Here is a 14150-nt window from a genome sequence, read left to right on the forward strand (position 1 = left end):
TTTTTTTTAATACTTTTTAAAAGTATAAGGACAATTACATTTTTTTTTTTATACTTTTAAAAAAAGTATAAAAAAAATACTTTTAAAAAAAGTATAAAAAAGAAAACAATTTTATACTTAAAAAAAAAAATGTAATCCTAAATAGATTTTTATCAAGATTTGTATACTAGAGATGTAGTGGTACATGTTTCTGCCTTTGCTTGGCTGCCGCTTGATCGTCAAATCATAAAACAAAGAAATGGGTTATGACAATTAGGGCATCCGGTATAATAAACAGAAATTGTTAAAGACAAATTAACAAAAGAAATGACAAACGAGTGAAGTTCATCCAGGAGAGCGATTAAAAGAAAATTAAGAAAAATATATTTTTTAATTATAAAATAATAAAGTGCCAATTAACAGAAGTACCAACAATGACTATGGAAGGTTGAGGAGTAATTTAATGTTTATAAAAACTCTGGTTAGATTTGTTGTTCAGCGGCAGCAAACAGGCATCAAATAATAAATAATAAGTGAACAATAGTTCAAATAAGTGGTTGGTGAGTTTACAAATCATTGGTAAGTCTAGCTTCGCTTCAGCCGGGTTAAAATGTTAAAAGTTCAGTTCTTTCAACTGAAAATGACATCACAATGGCTGACCTGGTTTCTGAAGCTGAGCCGTGATTGGTCGTTACCTGAGCCCTGAGCAGATGTAATTTTCAGTTGACAGAAGTGACAAACTGGCCGCCTCCTAAGATGCAAATGCGGAAACAGTGGCAGCATGCACCTTTGCGGTGGAAGCAGCCCAGATGACGGCCGGGGGAGGGTCACGCTGCAATCGACCCGCTCCCACACACGAAAAGAGTTTAAAAAGAGTTTAAAAAGAGTTGAAAAGAATTGAAGATGGCTCCCAATCTGTCAAATATTATGGCGATGTTGTTGTTTGTATGTAAAGTGCTTTGTTACGGGCAGCCCTAACTGTTGTGAAATGCGCTGTACAAATAAAATTGTATTGTATTGTATTGTAAATATCATGGACAGAATTTGACATCCCAGCTCCTTGGAAAGGCGTTTAATTTTGCAAGAAAGTAAAGCTTCAATCTGCAGGATTATTTCTGCTATTTTTTAAGATTTGAGCACTTTTCAGGAAATGTGCTTGACAACCAGTAAAACTGAATTACCTCTGGAGTCTCTTTTCCTTTGCATTTTCTAAAGGTATTTTTTCTTTTTTTTTTTTTTTTTGTGATCGGCAGACAGCATGGCAACGAAGAAGTTGGGAGAGGCCATGGAAGAAGTTAAGAAGTCTCTGAGCTTTGTGTCAGAGGAATTTGGCGGAAGGTGCCATCCTCACCTGGCACACTGGAGATGCAAAGAACGTGAGCATTGCAGACGTTGAACTGGTCCACGAGAGAGCCCGGCTGGTTGGCGTCGATGATCACCACCTTGCTGGCGGAATGGGTGCTGGTGAGGATCCAAACACGGCTGCTCATGGTGTCCGTTTCCTGAAGCTCCTTGGACTGGAGGAAGAGAGGAGTGTTAGAGGAGCAACGGCAGGTGGCAATAGTATGCATTCTCTACTTAACTTCTTCACTGCCAGGCATTTTGAGACCCTCTTTTACCATAACGTTTGAAAAAAATTGGGGGAAAAATATAAGAAAGAGCTACTGTTAAAGCATTGTCATCAGAACAGCTCTTTATTTATTATTTTACATTTACGTCATGGTCACTCTGAGGGCCCGTCAGAGTTTGAAAAAAGTAACAGGCCATTTTTGACAAAGTAAAAACCACAGTTTTCAAATGTAGGGAATACAAATTTATCTGAAAAATAAATACCCAAGTTAAGTAAATACACTTGGAAAAACAACTTAAATCTTCTATAATCATTTTCCACTACTAGAAGGAACTGATAGGCAATGATCAGCGGCAGGCTCACCTTCCTCTTCTCAGGAGAGTTGTGATTGCTCTTTTTGCCTCCTTCATTCTCCTCTGCTTGCAGAGGGTCGCTTCCGCTGGTGACCGCTTTTAATGGTTCCGACTCTTGGCTGCTGGCTCTCCAGCCTGTCAGGTCCACTCCGGCGGCACACCACAGCTGAGGCGGGCACAAATAAGAGCTCATAACCAGTCAAGATGAAAAATCGAGGTCAAACATCTTAGATGATTCACTCTGAACTAGTACGTGAAAGAAAAAAAAAAAAACAGATTGACAAATGGAAATTAGTAACTCGAAAAAGTCAAAATACTGTAATTGTCGTATTCTAAAGCATCATCACAGCTGTCCAGCCTCCCCGAAGGAAGATCAGATTTTGGATTATATCATCATTTATTTTTTTTATGTTGATAGTTTAATTTCAAATTTACTTTGGCCTTGACACGCATCTTTTTATCAGTTCTGCTCTTTTGTGCAATACTATTTTAGCCAGATAAATGTAACAGCAATAGTTTGATTGATGGTCAAAGAATCAAAGTGCAGTGATTAAATTCCATCTGGGTCTAGTTTATTAGGAAAAAAAACAACCGAATAATTTACCTTTCTGTTGGGGTCTTTCTCAACCAGGGGCCGACAGTAGACGGGGACGGGAACATTTTTCATGCGGTTGTCCTCTTTCTCACTGGTGGTCTAAAAGCAAAAAGGAGCATGAAGGCCAAGCAAAGTATTTAATTGCTGTGTGCTTCCAGCTCCATAGTTCATCCGCGTCCTGTGTGGCTGGCCATGATATAATTAAAAAACAAAATATTAACCTTGTCTACTTTCTGTATACATGTAAACTATGCATACAACATTCATTAGACAACAATTCCACTTAAATCGCCAGTTTGTGGTGTTTTTTTTGTTATTACCAACTCATATTGCATTTTGTTTTCTCACTTTGACTGCATTGGAATTGAAACTGACCGAGAGGATACAAATATACAAAATTGTAAACAATCGCCATGTATAATAAAGATGATGATATGAACAGCGATACAGAGGGACTGGAAGAGTCACAGAAAGCCTGTGGACATGTTTGGAAATTTTGTGGTCGATTTATAGGTCAAACACCTATTGTGAACTTTGCCATTCAGTTCGTTGTTAGAGAACAGCAAGTACAGTACAGTAGTGTGCAAAACATTTATGTTTCTGATGCCTTGGTTGCCACGTCCGTTTACGTTGCTCTTCTGTTATATGAGTCAGTGCTGCGGGGAAAAGGACACTCGAGCTGGGCGAGTTGCCGTCACTTGCCTGCTGTCTTTTCAGCTGGCTGTCCTGAGCGCTGTCCGTCTGACCAGCAGTCTGTGGGAGACCAGAGTTAGAGCCGCCTGCCGACCAACAACCTCTGACCTCTGGCCCTTCACAAGTACAACCAGCCAGCCAAAGTATATACTTTATTGTGACAGTTTGACAGCTCTCATTTGGGGATAAAAAAAAAAAAAGAGTCAGCACTCTCATATTGTCAAGGGGTTTTAAATCATTACGGTAAAATTATATTTCGTAAAAAACATAAAGGAAAACTAACACACATGCTATTTTTTTGTTCTTTCAATGTCTACATAAAAAACTTCAGTCACTCATTTGCTTAGTCCAATTTAAGTTCTACTCAACTTATGGCTCTAAAACGAACTTTTTCTTAGAGCTGGCAGTATCACTATCACAGCTGGGCACTGAACTGATTTTAGAGGTTAACTTGAGTATATTTGTCACGGTATAAAGATATATATTTGTTTAAAGAGGAGCTAGATTCAGTTAACACGAAATGGTCCCCGTATTTGCAAACTTTTCCAATCCTCTCTTGCGACTAATTTTTAAAAAGAAGACTTGTGAGTTTAATCCCCTCTAAGAAACAAACAACAGGAGTGGAATCCTTGGTTTGCTTATACCAAAAAGGAGCCGAGTGGAGGGCAGTCAATTGGTAAGGTAAGGTAACATTAGGAAAAACACTATTGCATTTAAGAGAGCCAGTTAGACAGCTTACTTTTCCGCATTCCAAATACCTTGTCGATGAATTAGGCTTCATGTTAATTAAAAACTGATCAATCTTAATTCCACCCAAAATAGACTAATGCTTATTTTTTCCTTTTTATCACATTTATGTTTTTAATTGCATTTAAGCCAATTTATTTCTTTTAATCATTTTCTTAAATTCATGCTCTTTTATTATTATTATTATTTATATATAAAGGTTTTTCCTTTCCATAATAATTAACAGCTGGATTTTGTTGAATTATCTCAATTATTGGGAGTTCAGATTTGGATGGAAAATTTTTTTGCTTATAAGACCAATGAGTAATATAATTTTCATAGTATTACAATAAAAGGATGCCCTTTTCCTATTTGATTATCGTTTATCACTATTCGTATTAATCATTTCCAATTATTATTTGACTATTGTAACCATTTTATTTCACAATTGTTCATGATTATTGATTGTAGTATGCATCTGGCGTGTTCAACATTGACTCATGATTATTGTATGATTTATGAATTCCTTTATTACATTTTTCTTTAAATTGTAAAATAATCTTTGTCACCTCATTATTTTCTTTTATTTCAACCATTCGACCTTTTTAATGAATAACTGCACCCATAATAACAGTATATGCCATAAATGAATTCAAATAGTTACTCCGGCTCAATGTAAACAAACCCGAGCCATCCTACCAAGGAAAGCTACATTTTCGAAGTCATAATAAATGCTAAGGATTCTTAAGAGGTAGAGCTGCCTTAAAAACAAGAGTGGTCGGATCATTCGCCTTAAGTCTAAAGTGCCACTCAATAAGAGCGCGTGGGCGACGGAAGACGGGTTGACCTCGTAATACTACGGCAGTAAGTTCCTAGACGTGTCTACCTCGATGCCGGCTTAAAGAGAGATTCCGACCCCCCCATGAGGCCGCGTTACTGCGGGCAGGGGAAAACGGAAAGTTCTAATCCGTCAGATGGAGAGCTGGCGAGGACGAGGACGATAGTCCTCCGGTAAGTGGAATCTGACACCGGCCCATGAGGTGGCACAGAAGGACCACCTGTGGTTTGGGCTGACGTGTACCTGTTTGAAACGTGGCGGCACACTCCAGCCACAGGCCTGCATGATGCCGTCGTCGCGACGCATGTGCTCGCGCACCTGCCGGTACTGTTCCCGCCGCTGCTCTCGGCGGGCCAACAGTGCTGAGTCACTGAGGAGAGACGCAACACCGTTACTGGCCAGTCTGGAAGCAACGGCCAGGTGGTAGGAGCGAGGAGAGAGAAAGCCAAGCGTTAGCGGGCAGCCGGCAGCACAGCCACACAGACAGAAAGAAATTTGCCTCGCCTTCTTTGTACAATACAGTAATCCCCCGCTATATCACGGCTCACCTATCGCGATACGTTAAACATCGTATTTTTTGCGATCACTCTAACTCCATTTTTTTTTCTCTTTGCCGTGCACGAGGAGATTGAAACTAGCAAAAAGCGAGCAAAGCGGCGAGGCGTTGACACGGAGCAGGAAGCATGCTCACTCTTCCGGGAAGAACTCCAAGGTGCGGTTGGAGGTGGAGATCTGACACATGGTGTGGCTGCGGCGCTGAGGGAAGCCCGCCGGTGAGGGCGACTTGTAGTGAATGTTGACGCTGTAGTACGGACGCTTGACGGGCGGAGGACTGGACGATGAGCTGAAGAGACGTGCAAAGCTGGAGGGATACAGTCGTATTGTAAGTGGAGTCCATTTTGGGTGGCAGGAGATTATAAAGAAGTTTGTTAAAGCGGAAGTCAACCCACATATATTTTTTTCAAGAATATGTTCTATGATAGCCCACTAGTTGAAACAAGGCATTCTGATAAATATTACGTTTGTGGAATAAGAGTTAATCCACCTGTTTTTAGCCATCACTGGTGGTGGCCATTTTGTCACGTCTGTCGACTGAAAATGACCAATCACACCTGACCTGTTTTCTGAAGCTGAGCTGTGATTGGCCATTACCTGAGCCCTGAGCAGTTGTGATGTCATTTTCAGTCAACAGAAATGACAAAATGGCTGCCTTCTAAAATGGCTAAAAAGGGGTGGATTTTGCTGCTTAACTCATATTCCACAAATGCACTATTTATCAGAATGCCATGTTTCGACTAGTGGGCCTGCTGGGAACATATTCTTGAAAATATGTTTGGGTCGATTTCCACTTTAAAAGCAGAAACTTACAACTGCCAGATGGTAGACTTCTTTTTCTCTTGGATTGCAGGACTCTCACGTGAAGCCCTGGAGAAGAGATTGTAGTATATGTTGACATCGTTGTAACAGTAAGTAGTGTCCAGTGGAAGCTCGAAAGTTGAACACAATCTATTCCAGGTTTTGTTTCTAATTTTCTTTAATCTACTGTCCTATACTTGCTGAAAAACTCACCTATTTGTTGTTTTTTGCTCAAGACCAAGTCCTAATATAATAATAGTATATATTGTGGCAACTTGTTGCCGATGAACTATCATCAAATGAACTAAGAAGCTATTTCAGTTGTACATGTGAAAATTCATTTCAGCAGTGCATGGGGTTGACATTTTTTGGAGTTGGTTGTATGAGATTGCTTCAGTAGTGTGAATGATGGCCCCTCATAACAAGCACTAGTACTATTTCCGGACTCTCCTCTTTGCTCTCCATACTGTACCTGATCATCTCTGTCCACCGCACAGCCTCCTGCAGCTCCATCAGCCTCTCCTTGTACTGGTTCCTCTCCATCAGCACCCTCGCCATCTCGACTCGGGTAAACCGCCGCCTCTGGGTCATGGTCATATCGCCATCTTGTATGGGTGATGAAAACTAGGCAACGAATGACAGTTGTTTAGATAGTGAAGCAAATGTTTACATATACTGCACAGCTGCATCATCAGGTCATCTTATGAGACATGATCCATCCTAAGAGTTGTATCAGAAAAATCTGCCTTTAGAAGATTTGGAATATGAGTGGCGGTTAGCATATCTGCTCCACAGTTAAGACATTCTCGTTTGAATCTCAGCTCTGGACTACCGGTGTGCAGTCTGTATGTTCTCGCATTCGAAAACCATGCATGTTTAGTTCATTAACTGACTAAATTATCCATAGTTGTGAGTGTAAGCGTGAATGTATTTGTCTAGATTAGGCTTGTGATTGGTTGGCAAAAAAAAAAAACACTGCCTCGGCCAGAGTCAGCAGGGAAAGGCTCCAGCTCAGTCACAATGCTAATGATGGCAATAAGTATAGAAAGTGCATGGTTGAATTACTAAAATTGTGATTACTCTGGAGAATCAAAATTTTCAGTTTGACTTTAAAAAAAAAAAAGAAAAAAAAAAAGGTTCTAGCTTTAGGTCATTTTAGGTAATAAGGCTCGAAAGCACGGACACACACATCATCGGCATTTTGGGCCAACTTTCTCACATAGTCTCACTGGGGCACATTAGACTCCGTGTTAAAAATAAGTGGTGGAAAAGTGTATACTTTGATTGCCTTAATTAAGCCTTACTTATTTGAAAATGCTTTTTTAAACGTATGATATTATTAGTTCAGGTACCAGATGCAGAGTATAGTGAGAAATGAGGAAGACTCACATCATCGTTTCCTTCATCTTTGGAGTCCCGAGATGCTCCAAGAGCCTCTGCTTTTAACCTGCAGCCCAAAAATAGAAAAATATATCTCACGTGTAAGTGACTAGTAACTAGACAGGAAATAAGATGTCAAATGTACTTTCAAATTAGGTCCTTTTTTGACATTGCAAATTGACAAACACACATAAACACTCGCTGACTTGGATTTTAACTTCATGGCTATCAACCCCTGAGTGCATTTTACTGAATGAGGGTTTTGTGTGGGCTTTATCAGCAAATCCATCTGATTAACTCGATTACTCGATGGTTTTATTGAAAGGATAATAAATTCTAAAAGGATTCGCTGGTGACGGGCCTAAAATATGTATGGCATTTATATAAAAATAATCTGTCCAACACAATTCTTTCTTAAGATTCATATTAGTCGACAATCATTTTCACCTTCGTAATTCTTCTTCCAGCTCCTTGACTCTGGCGTCCACCTTGTTCTTGGATTGCCTCACGGCCTCCAGTTCCTCCCGTAGCACCTCGTGCTCGCTGGACAGCTCGTCCACTTTGGCAATAAGATCATCTTTAACAATGTTGAGAGCATTTCTGTGAAAGAGAAAGGAGAGGAACTTCAAGACATTTCATAGCAGCACATTCGAGTCTACTGGAAAAACATTGCTCATGATCCCAAAATGGGATGGAGACAAGGGACAAATCAAAATTCCGAATGTTAAGGATACTTTACGAATGGAATACGAATATAACGGCAATCTTTTTTAATGAAATACTTTTAAAATGTAGTTTGAAATGAATATTGGAAATGATACTTGCATGCATTAAACCTTAAGTTTGCATCATTAGTGAGAATTTCAAAGGAGGTTAGGTACTGTTGATCGACTGTGAAGATTTAAACAGATGTAAACAGCATGATGAAGATTTAAATACCAATTTCAATTGACTCAGGAAATGTAACGGTCCAATTCATGGATAAAACGCCTGTTTGGAATTTTGCCATTCAGCTCCTTGTTAGCTGACCCAACAAGAGCAAGTTGTGCAAAAAGGCCCGAAACATTAAACATTTGGACACAAGAAAAACAAATCCACTTGGAAAGGTTATAGTGTATTTAAGGTTCATTCTGAAATGTTACCCAAAAGTCCAATAGCTCTAACTTTATATGACTACGGCCCATAATGCTGACAGCCGAACATGAGGGGCAATTTTAAGTTTCTTACTTGGTTTCTAGAAGCTGTTTGTTCTCTGTCAGCAGGTTCTCCACCTCCTTGCCCATTCCTGAAATAGACACTTGTTACTCATCACGCCACCACACGTATGTATGCGTTTGTTAAAATTAAAATCATTTCCAGTCTTTCTGCATGAACCGTAAGTGGAATAAATGATTAAAAACCCGCATAGAATACACAATGTTTTATTTCAACACTATTAAGAAGAATAAATCAGTATTAAATGTTACGTGTTGAATATTAGGTAAAGACTGAATAAACCCATTGGGGAAATAAGCATATTGTCTTTACTGATTGAGTGTTGCTATCATTTGTGTCAAAAATGTTTGCTGACATCACAAACTTGGGGTGCACACATGATTAACAAGCAAGCTGTGCAATGCAACATAAGCCAAGTAAATATTTGGACACGGCAAGAAACCTTTTACTCAAAAGGAAACAAGCAAGTTACTACAACACTGAACATCTGAAGTAAAACTACCAGTAATGCATTAAAAATAATAATAAATTTAAAAAAAAATAATCATAAAATGGATCCACATGTAATTTTGTTAAACCAAATATGTTCAAAACATTAATGTGATGATCATTTTAAGTAATGTAATTCGTTTTTTCAAAAGCTTTTTACAGGTGGCCTAGCTGCCGGCAGACGAAAACAAAGGTAAAATGTGCCAAAAAATAATAATAATAATATTAATAAAGCCACACAACAAGTATCACAACTGGGCTTTCAGCCGAGTAAAAATGACATAAGCATGAGCAGAAGCAAAGCGCCTTACCGAAGAAATCATCTCGGACTGGAAGCAAAAGAAGAAGAGAGCGAAGGCAGAGGAAGGAAAGTTGACGGATAGAGAAGAAGGGAAGTTGAGGTTGGAGAGAGAAGACGCTGTCAAACATTTAGTCACTTTAGATAAGGAGGTTTAAAAAACTCCAACATCAAATAGGGCTGTTCTGCCCGGTGAACTTTGAACAGGTCCAGGGAAAAGCAGCGTATTTAAAATGTATAATTTGAATAATAATATGATTGATAAGATATTATTATAATAAATTATTCAGGGTGTACTATTTACACAAGGGACATATTTTATTTAACAATAAATTCGGCATCATAATGACAAACATTACCAGTTTCAATAATGTGTGGGGCTTTATTGCATCTGGAAACTTTTGCGACACTTAATGATTTTCAAGCAATTGTTCTGAACTTCTAATTTTGATTTTCTATTAGAAGTAGCAAAAGGTGAGAGTGACAGAAAGAAAAGAACATGTTCCAATACACACCTGAGAACTCGCCTATGGGTGTCACCAGCGGAAGCACAAAAAGGGACAAAAGAAAAAAAAGTGGAGATTAACAGAATATAAGCACTTCCTTCAACGTCCACATTTAAATTGGATCATAATTCAAAACACTAAATAGGCTGTTTTGAGACTGATGAAAAAAAATGTGAAACCACTTTTTTGCCTCCAAAGCCCCAATAAGAACATGAAGCAAAAAATAATCTTATTGTAGTATCTCTTTAGCTAACACAAAGACGATCAGAAATTAACTGCAGTGTCAGTGCTGTTGACTCATTTTCCAGCGATGCTACTTTTTGCTAAAAATTGAAGAGAAAATAACTGGGTCGCTCAGAGGGCAAATGTGTGCATTTTAGCATTTAAGTCACTTTTAAATTTTTGATAAAGATTGCCAAACAAATTTTAAAAGTATCTTAAAATATTGCAAGCGGCTGTTGTGGGGGAAACTTTGCTACAGTAGTCTAAAAAGTGGCGAAATCTAGCAACTACAAAAAAATGCTAAATCGGCGTCAATTTCTGGTATCTGTGCACACATTACAAATATTTTTAGTATCTTATCATAAGCACACGAGATTAATGTGTACTCGGTGCTCAAAAGATGGTACTTTATTTTTCATGTTTTGCTGTATTTGCACAAGACAAACATGAAAAAAAAAACAACAAGAAGCAGCGTGTATTACAAAAGCTGCCAGTCAGGATCCCAGGAAGACTGCAGTGACGCATGAGCTGCTGAGCTGTAGCCGCAGAGCGTATACCAGCCTTTTTCCAGCCTCAGCCATGCCATGTCAAATGCATTCACACACGCATGCCTCTGCTCGTATTTCCCTCCAAACAATAACGTGAGCATGTGAGCATTCAAGCGGCCACCTCAAGACAATGTAAAGGAGGCTACACATTTTATTGCCGTTTTCATACCAAGAAGCTCTGCCCCGGCATCGACGTCGCCAATGATGTCCGACTTGGCGTCTTTGATCTCGTGGTACAAAGAATCCGTGTTGATTCCGAAGGCCTCGTTCACTATTCCTTGGGAGGGGCTGCAAAACCAACGCATATCCCATAATTGTTATTTGAGCCTAGATCCATTAGGTACCATTTAATGAGATCCAATACAAGAGCCTTTTCGAGGATAATAGCATGATTTGGTTGGAGTCGTGCAAGTAAGTATTTTTATATATAGTAATATTAATATATTATGTGGACAGCACATGTGTATGTCTTCTACAGTCCTCATTTCCCCCACCAGATAGCTTGGTTGTGTAAAAGCAGTGAACCGTGACAGTGCGACATTGAGTCAATGTGCATCACAGGAAGCTACTACAAGATGCCTTGCTATAATGACATTTGACGATTCTATTTGAAAACACTCAGCGGTGTGGTCACATACATTAAGCACTATGGATGCCAATTACCTTGGCAGCACTGAAAATGCTGCCATCATCTTTGCAATGCTCAATGGTTGACAATGTCAAAAGCCATTAGACCGTCTCTTAAAGAAACTGTCACGCCCCCTACTGGACAAATGAAGATGTGTCATTCACAGTTCATATGATCAAATTGTTTTGGTTTGCATTAGGATTCCGAAATTGAGCAAGAGAAAAATGTCGCCCCAAAGAAGCAACAGAGAGAGAGGGAGCAAAGTTACAGTAAGTGGCCAGCTGTCCGTTTGTAATTCAATTTTGGATCCACTTGTAAAGAACACTGGCTGTTTGTTGAGATGGGGATATATTGTTTTTGTTTGTTCCAACTGTGTTTTTATGCTGTTTGTTTGCATATGGAGCTATATAATGATATAATGAAATAATGCAGTGTAACTGTTTTAAGCCTTTTTAGCTGTATTTTTTCATGAACCTTTTGAAAACATGCCTTAACACTGACTGCTGTACTTTTCATGGCAAACTAGACTTATTTCTGTGTAGCATTATGACCAACATACACTAGGTACAAAAAGTGAATTGTTGTGTTGTGCTGTGCTTCTTTGCATTTGGTCAGTCAGAAACTGTCCTGTAGTAGGATTTTTTTGATCAAAAGGAATGCACAGTCAGAAGGAAATATGCAACTTTTTGGGGGAAAAAGCTTTTTTTTTCCAGTAACAAACTGAATAGTCAATTTGTGATTTAGAGTGCACAATATTTTCTTCTAATTCTTACAATAGCATATGACTATGAGATTATTTTTGAAATATTACAGGCATATACATTAAATGTCAGATTAAATATTTCCCAGCAATTTTATAGTTGTTTGCTGTTGTGAAAACTGTTCTCAGCGACTGTTGAAGCACTGACACAACTGTGATGGCCTCACGTCTGTTCAAATGATACCTCATACATAATAGAAAAAAGAAAAGTGTAAAGTGACTTTTGGGACACCCTGGATAATATTTTGCAGTATGCTGTGTGCATGCAATGCAGCCAGTAAAGTCGAACCTGTTTCCTCCTCCATACAATCGGGGATCCACACACATGTCCAACTCAGGAGTAGAATCAATGATCTCCTGAAACTCTGACCATTCATCGCTGCTTCCCATACCTGCCAAACAGAACATTTCAGCCGCGCAAAGCAAACACTTGAGGTTCGGGGATGCTAGTTCAGCTAGCATCAGCGACCTTACCGATGCTCACGTTCCTGGTTTCTTGGGAAACCTGGACTTCCATATTACGGCTGAGCCGCTTGGCGCTTTTCCTGCCCCGGCTGCCGGCCCGCGTCGCATCAAACTCAGAGGGAGGGAGGAAGCCCTCGTTGATAGGGGTGACGGTGGCAGAGGGGACGGAGGAGGTTGGTGTGTTGGACTTGCTTCCAGTGCTGCTGGGGGTAGCCGCCACGGAGTCAGACTCCGATCCATCCTCCTTTTGTGTGTGACAGCAGCGTGAGTGGAGCAAGAGACAAGTACATACAGTATGAGCAACAGACAGTGGAGGTCGAGTCAAAGATGGAGTTCAGCGAAAACATGTGACCCATATTATCTCAACAACTGGGGTTTTAACAGATATTATCAACAAAGCAAAACATCTCAAAGTTTTCCTTTTTCATCTTTCAGTCCTTTGACTGTTATATTCGTGTAAATGTTATCTTTTTTATCTTGTTAATGTATATGCTCGTTAAAAAAAATATATATATTTGTAAGAGGTCTCTGGAAAATGCATGGAATTAACACATTTTCATAATTTCCGCAACACATTATGACAGCAGCTGTTTTTTGTCTATGCAATCTGCATAGACATCCATGTAAAAAAAACAACAACAAAAACCATCCAAAAGCTGACAAAACTGAAACACGAGCACACAAGGCAGAAGCTCCATGATCACAAATAAATGATCACAAAGTTCAAAAGGAAAGCCGTCAAAAGGACCCTGGCTTGCTTGAGTCGGCACAGACGTAAACAAATCGTGGTTTGGGTTAAAATGAGAACTATATTGCATCAAGAGTGATACAAGCAGGCATAAAGGGTGGTCCTTGGAGGTGTGGCTTTCCGGATGGTCAGCGGTAAGTCTGGCCATGCCCCGCAACCACTACCCAAGCAGTAGTTGCCAGAGGTGGGGGAAAGTCACTTAAGTGCGAGTCATACGTTTCAACCTTTGAGTCCCAAATGGTTGCAGTAAAAATCAAGCGCGTCAAGTTGAGCCCCCAGTAAATTTTAGCAAGTTGAGTCCAAGTTATTATTTGGGATAAGCCACTCATAAATCAAGTCATACAATCTTGTTCAGTCATAATATGCAGTTTTATGGACATTAGATAGTTTGCACTTCAGTGTCTGTACTTGCGTTAGTTAGTCGTACGAAAACATTCAAAATCATATTTTTTTTTAATGGTTCAAATTTCTCTTTATTGTTGTTTACTGTCTTCTCAATGAAACGCATAAGCGACATGAAGCTTAGTTAATGTTTGAGCAGCAACGTTAGCGTAGCGTACCTGTCTGAGGGTTTTAGAGTATATACTACGAAAGGATACTTGTTGGTCGCTCAGCATCAGAGCATACCGGTGGGTTGCCAGGTGTGCCCGACCTACGCAAAAAATCACCTTTTCTTTCAAAAACAAAACAAATGGCGCGCTATCTTGAAAATGCAGATTTTCAATTGTAAACGGGCAAGATTTGTCAAGTTATGCAGTTCAAGTCGAAGTCAAGTTTTAGC

General features: G+C 39.4%; 1 protein-coding gene across 10 annotated transcripts in view; it reads right to left on the reverse strand.

Moving 5' to 3' along the window:
- mapk8ip3 (mitogen-activated protein kinase 8 interacting protein 3) overlaps positions 1-14150 on the reverse strand; it is a 30483-nt gene that overhangs the window by 9213 nt on the left and 7120 nt on the right. For 7 of the 10 annotated variants that reach the window (XM_086054641.1, XM_086054637.1, XM_086054638.1 and 4 more), the window contains 14 exons: positions 12631-12865; positions 12446-12548; positions 10938-11056; positions 8718-8775; positions 7938-8090; positions 7500-7557; positions 6583-6734; positions 6123-6179; positions 5446-5616; positions 4998-5157; positions 3200-3250; positions 2507-2596; positions 1913-2068; positions 1331-1496 (listed from right to left, as the gene is read on the reverse strand). In XM_086054641.1, coding sequence (XP_085910767.1) covers positions 1331-1496; positions 1913-2068; positions 2507-2596; positions 3200-3250; positions 4998-5157; positions 5446-5616; positions 6123-6179; positions 6583-6734; positions 7500-7557; positions 7938-8090; positions 8718-8775; positions 10938-11056; positions 12446-12548; positions 12631-12865 — 1729 coding nt within the window. Of the gene's footprint in view, positions 1-1330; positions 1497-1912; positions 2069-2506; positions 2597-3199; positions 3251-4997; positions 5158-5445; positions 5617-6122; positions 6180-6582; positions 6735-7499; positions 7558-7937; positions 8091-8717; positions 8776-9505; positions 9524-10007; positions 10020-10937; positions 11057-12445; positions 12549-12630; positions 12866-14150 lie in introns of all 10 variants that reach the window. The other 3 variants (XM_086054646.1, XM_086054647.1, XM_086054639.1) reach the window with 2 other exon arrangements.

The sequence above is a fragment of the Filicampus tigris genome, chromosome 16 (assembly GCF_054856515.1).
Source record: "Filicampus tigris isolate MCC_2025a chromosome 16, RoL_Ftig_1.0, whole genome shotgun sequence".
In the NCBI taxonomy this organism is placed as follows: Eukaryota; Metazoa; Chordata; class Actinopteri; order Syngnathiformes; family Syngnathidae; genus Filicampus; species Filicampus tigris.